The sequence below is a fragment of the Amphiura filiformis genome, chromosome 1 (assembly GCF_039555335.1).
Source record: "Amphiura filiformis chromosome 1, Afil_fr2py, whole genome shotgun sequence".
Lineage (NCBI taxonomy): Eukaryota > Metazoa > Echinodermata > Ophiuroidea > Amphilepidida > Amphiuridae > Amphiura > Amphiura filiformis.
In genome coordinates, this window is record NC_092628.1 from 54170349 (window position 1) to 54186563 (window position 16215).

Genomic DNA, 16215 nt, shown 5'->3' on the forward strand with positions numbered 1-16215 from the left:
TCTCAGATCCCACAAAAATACTGTGCAAACGTTGCTATCCGATTCCTTAATAACATTATGTTAGATTATTTTAGAAATATGTTTTCAAAAATGTTTTCGAATGTCATGAAGACGTTTTATATCATTTATACCCTTTATATAGCCCGAAATTTCAACATTTTCTTGCGACCTTTTCTAACCTTAAATCGTAAAATGTTGGTTTATAGTGTGGTCATTTGTCGGAGTTCCAGCCGCGCAACCCAGTTCTAAATCAAAGATGAGACTCGGGGGAAGAGGTTCTGCGGTTTTAATAAAACAGCTCGGGAAACAACATGTAATATTTATAGCCCATAAAAGCAAGAAAGCTTTTTCATAATATTATGAATAACATATAACGTTCACACTAACACTAAACAGGAATATCTCAATGTGACGTGACGTGACATGATGCAACGAGACGGTGACGTTGACGTGACACGTATGATATACGTATGTGACACGTATGATATAGACATAACCTTTGCAGACCCGGGTTTATAACACCCGCAAATGTTATCTAATATCGGACTGAAATGGGTTAGTGGGCATAGTGCTATGAGTAGCACATGGTGCATTTTTAGATATTTTGAATATAACAATGGGTCAAAGAATCACTTCAAATACAAACCCAGTTAAAGTTGTTTGAACACTTCAACAAATATGTCCCACCCCCATTCAACATGTTCAATGTTGCAACCTATTTATTTGGTAATTTGCCTCCAGAGACGCCCCATATTGATTGGTGGGGAAAAGGAGTAGAGGGTTTTAGAAGTAGGAGATGGTTCGCACTTCACACCAATAATGCGCAGTTTTATTTTAGAACGTCAAATACAACGAAATATGATTCAAAAACCGTCCTATACTTTTACACAAATGTTACAACTACTTTAGACCGGAATCGTAGGTGTACTGGTATTGGTCACAGGTATTGGTGTATATATATGTTTTTAAAATATCCGTTCACAGACGTGATAGTTCCAGAAAATAGATTAAAGTCAGCTTTGTTATTTTTACATGTCTCTGATATTCCAAAATCTCTTCCTTTTTCTAACTGGTTCAGTAACATGCTCACAGAATGCGGTGGATGATTTGGACAGACTACGAGTGACCGCTCCAAGTTTACAATACTTTTATTACCCGGATAACGTCCAATTTGCTTATCGAAACACGCAGACAGGTCCTTCTTTAGGATCCTTTACCAAGGTAGTTCCCCATATACTTCAAAACCTCCCCCTGGGGAATAATATCATCAGAGTAACAGCTACTGAATTTAATAATGGCGTTCCCACCATGCTAACTGCAACCTGTTCGTTTCGGTATTTCCGCACAGGTGAGTATCTTGTATACCAGGTATATAAATAGTTGAATAAAATTTAACTACTCCATATTCCAGAAAAATACAGCACTAATTTTTTGGGATTAAAAAAATATTATCAAGTTCTGCCAAATGAAACACAGATCAATCCTAATCCTTTAGTTAGTCCTAACTGGCAATAAAAGAAAAAATTCACTATTTTATTAATTCTTGAAAAAAGAGCTATTAAAAAACATGCATTTTTGGCATATTTTCTGACAATCGAGCCACACAAATCAAAGACTTGGAACAAGTCTAAGCATTCAAAATCTTGAGTATATGCCAAAATTTTGCTATAATTTTCACTTTTTTGTGTTTCTCTAATTAAATTATCGGTTATCGGAATGAAACATATCTTTTCCAAAAATTAGACTGCATAAACTGAAATTAGTCTTGGTACATGTCTTTGGGCTTGATTGTCACAGCATACGAAAAACACACTAAAACGCGTGCTTTGGCCCTTATTTCAAAAAATTGACCAAATATTAAAATTTTACTTTTATTGCCAGTTAGGACTACCTAAAGGATTAAGCTATGTTTCATTTGGCAAAACCGGATAATATTTTTTTAATTCCAAAAAATTAGTGCTGTATTTTTCTGGAATAGGGAGTAAAGATCTGAACAGATATAAAAACAACGCACAGAGGATAGAATGTTTAACTAAATGCTGATATCAAATGTTGGTACATGCAAATTTATATTCTCCAGGGAAACAACTGTATTCAGTGCTGTAATAATCATCTAATTTTTTTTAAATTTCTTAAAGGAATAATTTGCCCGTCCATGTCAGATATCAGCATTTCTTCTTCGTTAATCATGTTCAGTAGGCCAGCAATTACCTTCCCTGCACTAGTATCTGATATTGTTTACACGAATTCTGCAAATGGGATGGAAATTGCAACGCTACCGTTTACACAATCACCACACATTCTGACAGGCCTTGAGACTGGTATGTGGGTTGTAAGAGCGACAGCAACAGACGCTGATGGTAACGCGGCATCGTGTCAATTCAGCTTTATGGTAGGATCAACAGGTAAATACTGAGAAAAAATTGACCTGATACATTCATATCTTTAATAACTTTGAATAGCATGTTAGATATGTAAGGGTAGTTGGGGAGAAAGAGAGTTACTCCCAGTTTTCCCCTAGTTTTTCACAGTCGAAAATCAACCATTTTGGGCAATAATCGCACAGTTTTCCCCAATCCCAAACCCCTCCCAGAAAAATATCATGGCGCCCCACTGGTAAGTGTTAAATGTCCCTTACAATATCTTTAAACAGGCTTGTAGTAAATATCCAAAAGTGTCTAATTCGATAGAGCTACCATTTATCATTGATAAACACGTGACGTCACAAATCGTAACTATCCCTTCTTTGAGAGACAATATCTCAAATTCGATCCTTCAAATTTCAAAAATAATTAAGATAGCAAAAAAAATTCAAATTATGTTAAAAAAAGGAAGGGAGCCATTCCATGTCAACTCCTGGGATGTGCACCGCAGCACCTCTTCATATTTTTTCTTTTTTATGTGTGGTGGTAGATATTGATGAGAAAGTAAAATCCTGAAAATGTGAGCTTCATAGGCTATTTCGTTTTCCCGTGGCATCAATTTGAAATTTAGGGGGATCAGCGTAAAAAATGTGTCGCAACGCAAAAGTCGATGTTTGGAGGTCCATAAATGTATAAAGGGAACCCCCTACAACTTTGAAAAGTATGTATCCTGGGGTACTTAATGGTGTAGAGTTCAAATCTGGCATCAGAAAACTTGTAACTCCTTTACTTTAAAAGATATAGGGCCCTCAAAATGCAACTTTGTCCATCCAGGACCAACTTCGGGGGGTCAGAACTCCAAAAGTTCCCTTTGGTAGGACATTACTCTTATCCAATATTGAGTCAATTAGAATAATTTTAGCTGAGATATCACCCATGCAAAACTCCAATAGTACATTTTTTGTACATTTTGACCCCCTGAAAACCAATGTCAGACATTTTGCCCCACCATCAACTTTAGGTATGTTGAAAATATGTTCTTGGACAACATTTCTGAGAAATAGTGGCTTGGGGTCTTGATGACTTTGCATTAAAAACATCAGTTAGGCTTGCCTACTTACATAGGAGTCATGATTCCAGCCACATCAACAAAAAGGGTTGGTTGGTCAGTGGTCATCCCTCACATTTTACTCAAAATCATTTCTAGCATACCTCTATGAGCATAATGAACACATGGAAAAAATGAATGCTCAACTCCAAGCGGTTTGGGAGATATGGCTTGTCAAAATGTGGCCCAGATCCCCACTTTTTGCTCTCTCGAGTCATGTCGTTGAATTAGTTTTCAAAGTTATAGGGGGTTCCCTTTATACATTTATGGATCATCAAACATCATGAACATCGTATTTCGCGTTGCGACACATTTTTACGCTAATCCCCCTAAATTTCAAATTGATGCCACGGGAAAACGAAATAGCGTATGAAGCTCAAATTTTCAGGATTTTACTTTCTCATCAATATCTACCACCACATAGAAAAAGAAAAAAATTGAAGAGGTGCTGCGGTGCACATCCCATGAGTTGACATGGAATGACTTAATCAGCGCCAATATTGCAACATTGAAACAAACAACTATACAAACATCCAATCCAACCCAACCCCATCCCCCAGTAGGCAATGAGGATAAAGTGCCTTGCCCATACAAGGACACAACACGTTGGCACGAGCGGGGCTCGAACTCGCAACCTATGGATTATGAGTCGGGCGCCTTATCCACTCGGCCACACGTGCTCCCACACAAGCTCTGCACATTAAGCCCTTTCAATGTTGCCATGTCGACCGCGAGAAAGAAAAAGATGCATATTTCAAAGGTGAATTTACACCCATTATCGTCTTCCAAAAAAAAAACGGTGTTGTTATTTGTGATATGTTTATCTGCTTCTATAATTGCAGTTCTTAAAGATTTACCACGATTATAAACTAAACAACTATGTAGAGCTTGTGAAAAGTCTACTTCATTATATTTTTTATTTGTTCAAGTCCAACATGAAATCAGGATTCAGCTCATTGGAAACGTAAAATATTGTGTACACATTTACAAACGTAAATTCAAGTTACCGTAATTGATGAAATACCGTTTAGCCATCTAAGAAGCAATAACTGAATATCAGATATAACAAGCTATTTTCAAAGCCATCATTGGAAGATAAAGGATAATCAATTCAAATATCATCGGGCAGCCCACCATAATACAAAAAATACATACAAAACTCCTCGGGACTAATGACATCTTGTACTTGTCCGATGACTAACCTTTTCAAACCCCCAATCTGTCTAATCTAATCATCTTGTAGGAAGGAGAATAGTATAAATATTTTAAGATTGTTTTACTGTTTCCGGTGTATATGTTTAAATTAGCAGCACATGTATACCATGCGTCGACATTTATTTAATTTGCATTAATGTACAGCTATTCCACCTACCAGCGTCGTCTGGGGTAATGAACCTACCACAAGTACATCTGAGGCTCAAGTGACGGCTGACAAAGCTAGTATGTTATTTATTTTTTTGTACTTTTAACATCTTTAAGGGAATATATTAGTTTCCCAGAGAGGCCGATATCACCTCTTCCAACTATTTATTAACATGTAAAACAGAAATGATAATAAGCACTGCTTTATGATCTTAACTGCTACAACAGATATTCTCCTTATCCGACAGTCTTGTTCTGGTTGTTGATCAATTTCGCTAATTAAGTCCCAGTCGACTCTCAGCAGCAATGTCCATCTGGCATATCCTGAAAATTTGAGCTTCATACGCTATTTCGTTTTCCCGTGGCATCAATTTGAAATTTAAGGGGATCAGCGTAAAAAATGTGTCGCAACGCGAAAGTCGATGTTTGGAGGTACATAAATGTGTAAAGGGAACCCCCTAAAACTTTGAAAAGTATGTATCCTGGGGTACTTAATTGTGTAGAGTTCAAATCTGGCATCAAAAACTTGTAACTCCTTTACTTTAAAAGATATAGGGCCCTCAAAATGCAACTTTGTCCATCCAGGACCAACTTCGGGGGGTCAGAACTCCCAAAGTAAAAGTACTTTTTTGTCAATTTTTTTGCCAGTCGGAACCCTTTGGTAGGACATTATTCTTATCCAATATTGAGTCAATTAGAATAATTTTAGCTGAGATATCACCCATGCAAAACTCCAATAGTACATTTTTTGTACAGTTTGACCCCTAAAAATCAATGTCAGACATTTTGCCCCACCATCAACTTTAGGTATGTTGAAAATATGTTCTTGGACAACATTTCTGAGAAATAGTGGCTTGGGGTCTTGATGACTTTGCATTAAAAACATCAGTTAGGCTTGCCTACTTACATAGGAGTCATTCCAGCCACATCAACAAAAAGGGTTGGTTGGTCATTGGTCATCCCATCAAATTTTGCTGAAAATCATTTCTAGCATACCTCTATGAGCATAATGAACACATGGAAAAAATGAATGCTCAACTCCAAGCGGTTTGGGAGATATGGCTTGTCAAAATTTGGCCCAGACCCCCACTTTTTGCTCTCTCGAGTCATGTCGTTGAATTAGTTTTCAAAGTTATAGGGGTTCCCTTTATACATTTATGGATCTCCAAACATCGTCTTTCGCGTTGCGACACATTTTTTACGCTAATCCCCCTAAATTTCAAATTGATGCCACGGGAAAACGAAATAGCGTATGAAGCTCAAATTTTCAGGATTTTACTTTCTCATCAATATCTACCACCACACAGAAAAAGAAAAAAATTGAATTGGTGCTGCGGTGCACATCCCATGAGTTGACATGGAATGACTCAAGGGAGGTTTTATTTCAAACTCTAATGGTTACCCGCAGGTCAAATTGTTAGAATTGTACATAAAACACACCTAAACAGACACAATTCAATTTGCACGAAGCAGCGCCAATATTGCAACATTGAAACAAACAACTATACAAACATCCAATCCAACCCAACCCCATCCCCCAGTAGGCAATGAGGATAAAGTGCCTTGCCCAAAGACACAACACGTTGGCACGAGCGGGGCTCGAACTCGCAACTTATGGATTATGAGTCGGGCGCCTTATCCACTCGGCCACACGTGCTCCCACACAAGCTCTGCACATTAAGCCCTTTCAATGTTGCCATGTCGACCGCGAGAAAGAAAAAGATGCATATTTCAAAGGTGAATTTACACCCATTATCGTCTTCCAAAAAAAACGGTGTTGTTATTTGTGATATGTTTATCTGCTTCTATAATTGCAGTTCTTAAAGATTTACCACGATTATAAACTAAACAACTATGTAGAGCTTGTGAAAAAGTCTACTTCATTATATTTTTTTATTTGTTCAAGTCCAACATGAAATCAGGATTCAGCTCATTGGAAACGTAAAATATTGTGTACACATTTACAAACGTAAATTCAAGTTACCGTAATTGATGAAATACCGTTTAGCCATCTAAGAAGCATTAACTGAATATCAGATATAACAAGCTATTTTCAAAGCCATCATTGGAAGATAAAGGATAATCAATTCAAATATCATCGGGCAGCCCACCATAATACAAAAAATACATACAAAACTCCTCGGGACTAATGACATCTTGTACTTGTCCGATGACTAACCTTTTCAAACCCCCAATCTGTCTAATCTAATCATCTTGTAGGAAGGAGAATAGTATAAATATTTTAAGATTGTTTTACTGTTTCCGATGTATATGTTTAAATTAGCAGCACATGTATACCATGCGTCGACATTTATTTAATTTGCATTAATGTACAGCTATTCCACCTACCAGCGTCGTCTGGGGTAATGAACCTACCACAAGTACATCTGAGGCTCAAGTGACGGCTGACAAAGCTAGTATGTTATTTATTTTTTTGTACTTTTAACATCTTTAAGGGAAGATATTAGTTTCCCAGTGAGCAGTCCGGCCCGACTGCCTGATCAGGAAATACTGCCGAGTTAGGCAGCATGTTGCCTGCGCAGGCAACACAGGCGTTGGTAACCCTTCCGAATTTGACAGACTAAGGACTAAATTGTCCATGGTGATTTTATAAAAGTTCGGTGGAAATTTTACTTTGACACACATGAGCCACATGTAAGTTGACAATTTTTCACCGGGAGGAAAATAATTTAAATAACAAAACAATGTCTAACGGTTTTTTAAAAATTTGATTTAAATATGCAAATTACCTTTATTTTAACTAAAATTGATGAAAAAATACTACAGATTGTACATCCATTGATTATTTTATATATTTTACCTACTTCTTTACTCTAAACCAAAACGGTATATTAAAAGATGCTCTATTTGAGCATTGCATTGCGGGATTCCATGTTGCCTGCGCAGGCAACATGCTGCCTGATTCGGCAGTATTTCGTGATCAGGCAGTCGGACCGGACTGGTGAGGCCGATATCACCTCTTCCAACTATTTATTAACATGTAAAACAGAAATGATAATAAGGACTGCTTTATGATCTTAACTGCTACAACAGATATTCTCCTTATCCGACAGTCTTGTTCTGGTTGTTGATCAATTCCGCTAATTAAGTCCCAGTCGACTCTCAGCAGCAATATCCATCTGGCATATCCTCTGCGTACAAAATCCTTGCACAGATGACAATTTCCAAAACGGTGATCACATGACAAAGCAATTCACCTTTTTGGTAAATCCCATAAGCCTTTGCGGGTTGACGTCACGCTGAGGTGCACATTGTTTAGCGGACACGTTACTGAGTATTTGAAAGCCATGAAATTCGCAATAACGTGCACATCGACATGACAACGTCACAACGTCAGGCTTATGGTATGTACCGAATAGATGAACGGTAATACCCGTTTTTTTCTTGTTGTTGTTTTTGTGTCTGTTTCTTTTTCAGTATCCAGTGCCCCATCTGGGCTACGGGCAACAGGATTAGGGAAAACATCTATTGCATTAGAATGGAGTAAACCCCAAAATCCTAATGGAATCATACTGGATTATGCTGTAAGATTTTTCAAATACCATTATATGGATAAAAAGTAGTTTATTTTGTCTTCGTTTGTTTTCTTCTTCATCGTGTGGCCTCAGAATCTGAGCTGGGTGACTTATTTTAAAGGCATATATTGGAATGTCATCTTTCCCTGGGTAAGATCTGACACCAGGCCAGCCCATGGCCAGAGGGTAACATGAGTAGGTTTGTTTCACATTGAAGGCAAGGATAGTCTTGCTAATATGGGCTAACTTTCCCCTAGGCCATCCAATATGCCATGAATTAGTAGGACTACAACTGGTATCTACTGGTCACTTTATACTCCCATTTCCACATCTGTTAATTTTATATGGGCCTTTAAGCATAAAAATGGCTCTTGTTTATTTTTAGATCAAATACCAAGCACGTGAAAAAGCATACGACCCTGATTTCATCTCTGATAACAGATACACCACTTTAACGATTCCGGCCACTGCTTCAGATGACGCCCATGAATACTTAGTAGATGACTTGGAGCCATCCACAAAATATGAATTCAGAGTGTCTGGCAGGACGTCTGTTGGACGAGGGGAGGAAGCAGTCATTGAGGTGTATACAAAAACATTTACTGGTAATTGTATATTGTTAACCTAGCTACCAAATTAAAAAAGAGAAAAAGAAAAACTCTGAAATGACAAGTTTTAGATTTTCTCGTCAGATTATGTCTCTCAAATGGTATTAGAGAGATTGCGATTTCCAAACGCAGGTATCGGACGTACGTTGATCTATTCAAAACCACTCTCCTGTATCGAAGCGAGGTCACATATTTAGCCAGTTTTGAGGTTTTTCCACGTGCGAAATAAACGTAAATGCATCGTTGAAAATGCACAAAATTTGTCCATTTCACAATATGTTAAAGACAGTCAATGATAATGAACATACGAAGGAAAGTCTAATTACCATTATGATCCTTTTTGTTTGTAACAAATCATTATTATAATAAAGGTACAGCGATGTGTTGAATATCGACTAAATTTATACGCGATGTCCATACGCAGAGATTGCCCATTGCAATGTGTGTGATACTTTGCGTACAAAAAATGACATTGCGATTTCACATTTTAGATTACAACGTAGTATAAAACGCAAATGCTACGTTGAAATATGCTGATTTTACCTCATGTCGAAGTTCATGCAACGCGCCCAATTTTCAGGACGAAAAAGTCTCATTTTGAAAGTAAAGTCATGATATATGGATGCAGTGATCTTTAATCTACCAAAATATATGTTTTTGGGCAACTATAATATTTGGGGAGCACAAAAATACAATCAAGTTTAAGCAGCATATTAAGTCAAATTTTAGTCAAAAGCGGGCAGCGACTCAGTAGCCTGCTCTTACTGTTAATTTTTCAATCACTATGCCCTCTATCGACCTAGATTAGATTAGAGTAGATTTATAGTCTTTATTCCAGGCGACTTGTTCTCCTGCATGACGAATGAGCACAGTCCAGTTTGGAACCGAGACTACCAATATTTAACACCGCATTAACGTACGTAAAACGTAATCTCTCTATTATTGATAAATTACTTGACTTATAACTGGCGACGCACTTCTGTAATGCTTGTAATGGTTTTAAAATAAATATAAAAATCTAGTTTTCTCATTCTCTCCAGATATTGACCCTCTTGAGCCTCCTGTTCTCAAAAAGTTAGGAGCATCAATTATCATTGAATTCGATTTTCTACCCACATACATAAGGTGAGTGACATTAAAAAGCATTACCAAAATTAGTCTTCTTTTTTACAAAATAACAAAATGATTAGATTAATGCCGTTCTTTTATTTATAAAAAAAATCAAAAAATGCATGATTGTACATAGACTTTACCATTAGTATAATGTTACAATTTAAAATGTTGTAAAATCCATCATACTAAAATGCATTCACGCTGTGGAGGGGAGGATTTTAGTTATTTGTCCACACACATTTTATGGTTTCTTTTAGCAATGTGCTTATAGCCGTTGAATATGCGACGAGTAGAAACAAAAGACAAAACAGCAATTTGGACGGGGCTTCAAATTCCTTTATAGTGGCTAATCTAACACGCAGTGATATCGAGGAGGAAATGGCGTTCACGCTTGGTGATAACAAGACTTACGGTGGTTACATCAATAATGTTCTTATTGCTGGTGCTACATATACTGTAAGGGTAGCTTATGCTAGCTGTACTCCTGTTGAAGTAAGTGCATAAAAGAGATAAATTGAATAATTATATTCCTTCTAAGATGTGTTTAAGTTAAAGAAGTTAACCAGATTACTTTTGAAATGTAGAAAATAAACCAGGCAATAAGACACGGCTTTTACCATTTCTTTTCAGGAATGTGTGGTTGCATGGTCACCGGTATCGGTTATAACAGGTGAAGACAGAATAGTATAACAACACTGAAACTTTAATCAAAGTTGAATTTGTGATTGAATTTAAAACTTTGGATACAAACTTTTTAAATGTCTATGCATAAAGCTATTGGACAATACAATCATAATTATTTGTTTTGTCCAGATTATGCATGTATTGTACAACTACAGGTAAATTGAGTAAGTATTTGCTAATCTCGAATGTATTTGTTGCGTCCATGTAGTGTACTAAGTGTTTACGCAATTTAAGGCGCGTGTATGCTTTCTTCTGTACCACGCAATCGCGGAGCCACTAGCGTTCCGAATGTTCGAACTTGGCCAAGACTTGCATAATTTACCTGTAGTTATTGTTGATCATTAACGTTACAGAGAATGACAGATGCAGAGGGTCTAGTAATTAATTAATTTATTATTTTTTTATTTTTTTATTATTATTTTTTCTCAATTGCTTATTCCATTTATGATTTCATCCAGCTCCTGATTGTACGATTGAACGGTGTGGAGAACCAGAGAAAGTTACAAATATTGGTGCAACCATTGGCGGTTCCTTGGTAGCAATTACTGCTATAGTGATCATCATTATTGTAGCTATCGTGATCTATTGTAGGTAAGAATCTGAAGGCAGTAGAATAATGCTAGACATGTGGCTCAAGTGCTCAATTAATGGGTTTTTATAAAACAAATTGTCATAAAATGATCTGTTACAGGTCGATAATCTGAAAGGTGTGAAATAAACCAATGAAAATATCATAAACCTGAATCCTAACCCTAACACTACACTTACCCTCACCTATAACCCAAGCCCTCATCATAACCCTAAACCTAGCCCTGACGGAATCCTAACTTTGACCCTAACCCTGTTCCTAACCTTATTAATGCTTACAAACTATTTTGACCCTCCCCCATTATAATGTAGCATTCTACATCAAAGGACAGAGGAAACATATTAATGATGCTGAAACTTGTAATCATGTACAATGATTGAAATTGTACCCATGTCATTGATATAAAAAATGTGGAATTGCCCAACTGTTTTATCATTTTGTAAAGTAGCTCATAAGCAACTTTATTCAACCCATTATTAATAAACCATCCATTTATGATTGGAATCAGTGGCGGCGGAAGCATTAAAATTTGGAAGGGCGGCAAAAAGCTCTGACAGTTGAATGATTTATTAAAATACATAAGTACTTGATCAAACACCCTTATCTGTCATGTACTTTTGCTCAGGCTATTTTGTATTTTTTTCTTCAAGATTAATGTTAAGTTTTTACACCGCACCTACGTGCCAACCTCCCCCCCTCTTCATACATCCAAAACTTTTTACCCCTCCCTCCATTCAGAACTCCAAAAATGTTATGACCCCTACATATTTTCCAGCCCCTAACCAAGTTATTTCTGAACACTCCCTAAATGGGCTATTCCCAAATGATCGTCTTTTTTATGTTTTTAGACGTCAACATTCTCCTTCACAAAAGTCACCCACATCAAACGAAACTTACGATGAAATAGATCCACAAATCGCAATCGCACAGCAGTCAACAATACAGAAGACGACCGGGTATGAGGTGAACCTAGCAATGGAAGGAATACAAACACCTAACCAATATGAAGGCGATGAGTTGGATTACGAAGACGTGAATATCAAGAGAGACTCTGATTACCAAGGATTAAATACAGGGGTCATGGAAACGGAACATGATTATCAAGGTTTGGGCGAAACAGAAAAGAAGAAAGAGTCGAATTATCAGGTTTTGAATAAAGCGAACATGGACGAAGAACATGCCTATCAAGGTTTGGGGCAAAATGGTGACACCAATCGTAAAACTAGCTCCCCGTACGTTAATGTTCCCTGATTTGAAATTTGAAATTAAAATTCCTTTTGACATGCAATGCATCTTATGTATTTTGAAAATTTGTCAAGAAGGTTTGTTAACAAGTTTCATAAACATAGATACTGATAGTATCATTCCCACTTGCTGCTGTAACATTAATTACAACCAACAACGCTACTTGCAGCCCGTAGCCATAGGGGAGCGACACACCTTCGAATTAACACAAAAACCCCACTTGGGGGATGTAAATAAAAGTATGTGCCCAAAAAGGTTATGGCTACTTTTTGCAAGCAAGCGAACAAATTCCACTTTTCATATAACGAAAACAGTCCACTGTTTGGAAATTCCACCCTCTTTGTTTGGCTATATCTCAAAATCAATATTTCCGAGTTCCGACTGATTTAGCTTGATCGCATCACATAATATGTGTAAATCTATAACTTATATCCAATATAACTATAGTAATAGGTTTTCTACAAACATGTGATACCTTTATTTTGATAAGTTTATCATTATATTGTAATATTCGATTCTAACTTCACATGCATCCTGGTAATATATTGACCTTCCCGTTATTACTAATATAGGCTACGGTCATATGAGGATATCAAACGTATTCAGAAACATGACAAAAATTATGCTTTACGCTTGACTTGCCCCAGGTTCAGCAAGTTCATGTAAAAAGCAGACAATTAAGTGTAACTATGCCTATATGACGTTACAGAATAATATAGTTACTGAGCAATATAACAATAGTAAATATTGCAACTCATGCCATATGTGAGGAATATTACAACATCATAATATTAAAATAATTATGTATATAAATTGCTAAATTGCCACTGATGTTTCTTTAAAATTGTAATGGGAAAATCGGTAGGAGATATTCATCGTGTTTATTGGTTTACACGTATTTTATTCTCACACGCACACCATACATTATTCGACAAATCCTGGCTATCCTTTGAAACATTTAGTTCGTACTTTTCAAATGTAAAAACTGTTGTAATATCAACCTTATTCAGCAAATGTAAAAATACGGTCAAAAATGTTTGGAATTTTTTGCATTTTGTTTAAAACACTGCAATTGTTTTGGGAAGACACTCCGGTATTTTGACAGCGACCTAAGTGTCCCGGGTACTGGTGCGTAGGTGATATAATTTTGAAAGATATTGAAAATGAAAGGGGTCTTAAGGTTACATGTGCTAATAGATGGGGTCCTGCATTGATATTTGCGTGCTAAGGGCGTGCTCATGAGTACTTTGATGGGGGAGGGTAATTTGAATTAAAATAACCGCCCTTTAGACATACATAGAACTTACTCCATTTGTGCAGTAAACGAATTCAATCTCAATTATAACAATTATACATGTTTGTTTATACATTTATTTAGGCATATTTCTGTTACTGTTACTGCAATGTACTTCGCCCAATTTTTGAATTAAGGGCCAAAAACATGCAAGTTAAGGGTGTTTTTCACATGCTGTGACTTGTACGAATTTATGCATTGTTTGGAAAGACATGTTTCATTCTTATAACCAATAATTAAATAAATAAAAGTAACATAAAAAAGGAAATCGAGCAACATCTGGGAACATACTCAAAATTTTGATTGCTTAAGACTCGTTTATATTTATAGAATCACTTTGTGATTTCCACTTTGACTTTAACAAATTCCATATATCCGTAGACAAACCTTTGATTTCAATACTAGTATTGAAAGTACTGTAGTGAGTACTTGAGATACATTAGACTATGTTAATAGCATCGATAAAATAAATCTATTTTGTACTGTTTCTAGTCATATCCTGTGTGTTTTTACTATTGTTTAGAAACACCATGAGATTTATTTTAGCGGTTTTTTCCCTATAAGAAGCAACTTGTATGACCCCTTTTTGGAGAACTAAAACTTTTTGACCCTCTTCATATTGCCCACCCTCATGCCATGCACCCCACCAATGTATTTATGAACACTTCCTAAAATGGGTCCCTTTATTAGACAGATGGGTACTAGGATGACATGACAGTATTTTACAAAACAAGGTCTTGAATGACACAAAAACATGTTTTGTACCAGATTGTTTAAAAACATCAGGGGTACTTCCTTGTGAACTCAACATTATAAACCATAGCATGTCAATACCACCCCATACCACCTCCTCCTTCTGCGAGATTGATTTTACATGTTATGGGATTATCATTGAGCAGTACACATTGTAAAGAATGCCATAGCATGAAGATTATAAATATTCCAGACTGTTGTCCATGATTGTACAAAAACATCCAGCAAAAGCAAGAATACAGAGAGAAACAAAACTGTTTATAAACAGAAAAAGTCATGTTATTTCACGCTGAAAATGCTTTACAACGATCACATGGACAGTAGTAGTTGCAAAATGGTTAACCTTGCATACAAAACGAATTGTTTGAAACTTGGTTGTAACTTAACCATAAATTGATTTACTCAGAAGAAAATTGTTGGTTTCAATGTTTCTCACAAAATGGAATATATATCGAAAATGATGTAAAAAAAAGACAACCTTAATGTAATGTAGCATAAACCCGAAATCACATACCATATGTAATGTAAATATCAAAATTATGTGGATCCAATGTTACAAATGAAATAGTAAGGAGCATCAGTGAACATAATAAAGGGTTCACACAAAATAACTCCCGTAACATTTTGACGATTTTCGACGAAAAAAAACAGGTGAAAAGTGGAAACACTTGGCGACCCATCCAAAGCTGTCTCGTTTCAATATCCTTTTCTTTCTTTCCAAATTAGTAACATTTCCAAAAACAAGTTGCACTTTTCAGCATCCAGCCTATGAAAGTGACCAATTTATCAATTCATAATGATGCCTAGGTTTTATTAAATGTACTTCTTTTTATTTTTCATTAATCAAATCGCACATTTGGCAAAATGTTAGATCTTCTTCATCCAAAATAAAGAAAATAAAGTCATCTTATAGGCCTACATCATTATTAAATTACACGTAAATTAAAAGTATAAATTGTCACCTTTTAATTCTTCCATATACTGGGAAATGTTGGGTAAATTGTTTGGCTAAGATGTTGAAAAGTGCAACTGTTTCTGAAAATATGATTATTTTTGAAAAAAAAAGATAAATGTTTTGAAAACGAACAATGGTAGCCAAATGTTTCCTCCTTTCATTTTTTGAATTTTCATATCGTCAAAATGAACATCATATGCAACCAAATGTTTTGTAATTCCAGGTGGGTATTTTTGTTATCCCTTTACATTGAGATGTAAGAATGAACATTAACAGCCTTTTATCATGAATGTGTTTAATCAGAAGTAAGTAAATTGTGGGTTTTGGTGTTGTTCTTTTTTTCTTTTCTTTTTTCTTTTTATGGCAAAGGATAAAAAAAATCCGATGGAAATCGCACATTTGTGGCTTTAATGTAAGAAATCTCATTACACTGTATCTGGCAGCACTGATGTACAGCTATTGATTGGGTTCTTTTTATTACTAGTATACTGAAATTAATATCAATATATATTAATAAGCGCTTTATATCAGCATATGTGATGCGATCAAGCAAAATCAGTCGGAACTCGGAAATATTGACTTTGAGATATACAGCCAAACAAAGG

The 16215-nt window shown here is 36.0% G+C and overlaps 2 protein-coding genes across 2 annotated transcripts in view; one reads left to right on the plus strand and one right to left on the minus strand.

The window, feature by feature from the left end:
- Window positions 1–16215, minus strand: part of LOC140148901 (3-[(3aS,4S,7aS)-7a-methyl-1,5-dioxo-octahydro-1H-inden-4-yl]propanoyl:CoA ligase-like) — a 107480-nt gene that overhangs the window by 44022 nt on the left and 47243 nt on the right. The gene's annotated exons all lie outside the window — the stretch shown is intronic.
- Window positions 1084–13899, plus strand: LOC140148870 (receptor-type tyrosine-protein phosphatase U-like). Its single transcript, XM_072170967.1, has 11 exons — window positions 1084–1348; window positions 2139–2405; window positions 4831–4911; window positions 7170–7250; window positions 8272–8378; window positions 8755–8974; window positions 10018–10102; window positions 10348–10582; window positions 10721–10760; window positions 11233–11365; window positions 12212–13899. The coding sequence occupies exons 1-11, from the start codon at window positions 1309–1311 to the stop codon at window positions 12612–12614; spliced, it is 1692 nt and encodes a 563-aa protein (XP_072027068.1). The 5' UTR covers window positions 1084–1308; the 3' UTR covers window positions 12615–13899.

Excerpts from the sequence above, each read along its gene's own strand:
- LOC140148870 (XM_072170967.1), top strand. The coding sequence starts at position 1,309 with ATGCTAACTGCAACCTGTTCGTTTCGGTATTTCCGCACAG. Across the intron at positions 10,583-10,720 it reads CTAGCTGTACTCCTGTTGAA|GAATGTGTGGTTGCATGGTC; the intron begins GTAAGTGCATAA and ends ATTTCTTTTCAG. Across the intron at positions 11,366-12,211 it reads GCTATCGTGATCTATTGTAG|ACGTCAACATTCTCCTTCAC; the intron begins GTAAGAATCTGA and ends TTATGTTTTTAG.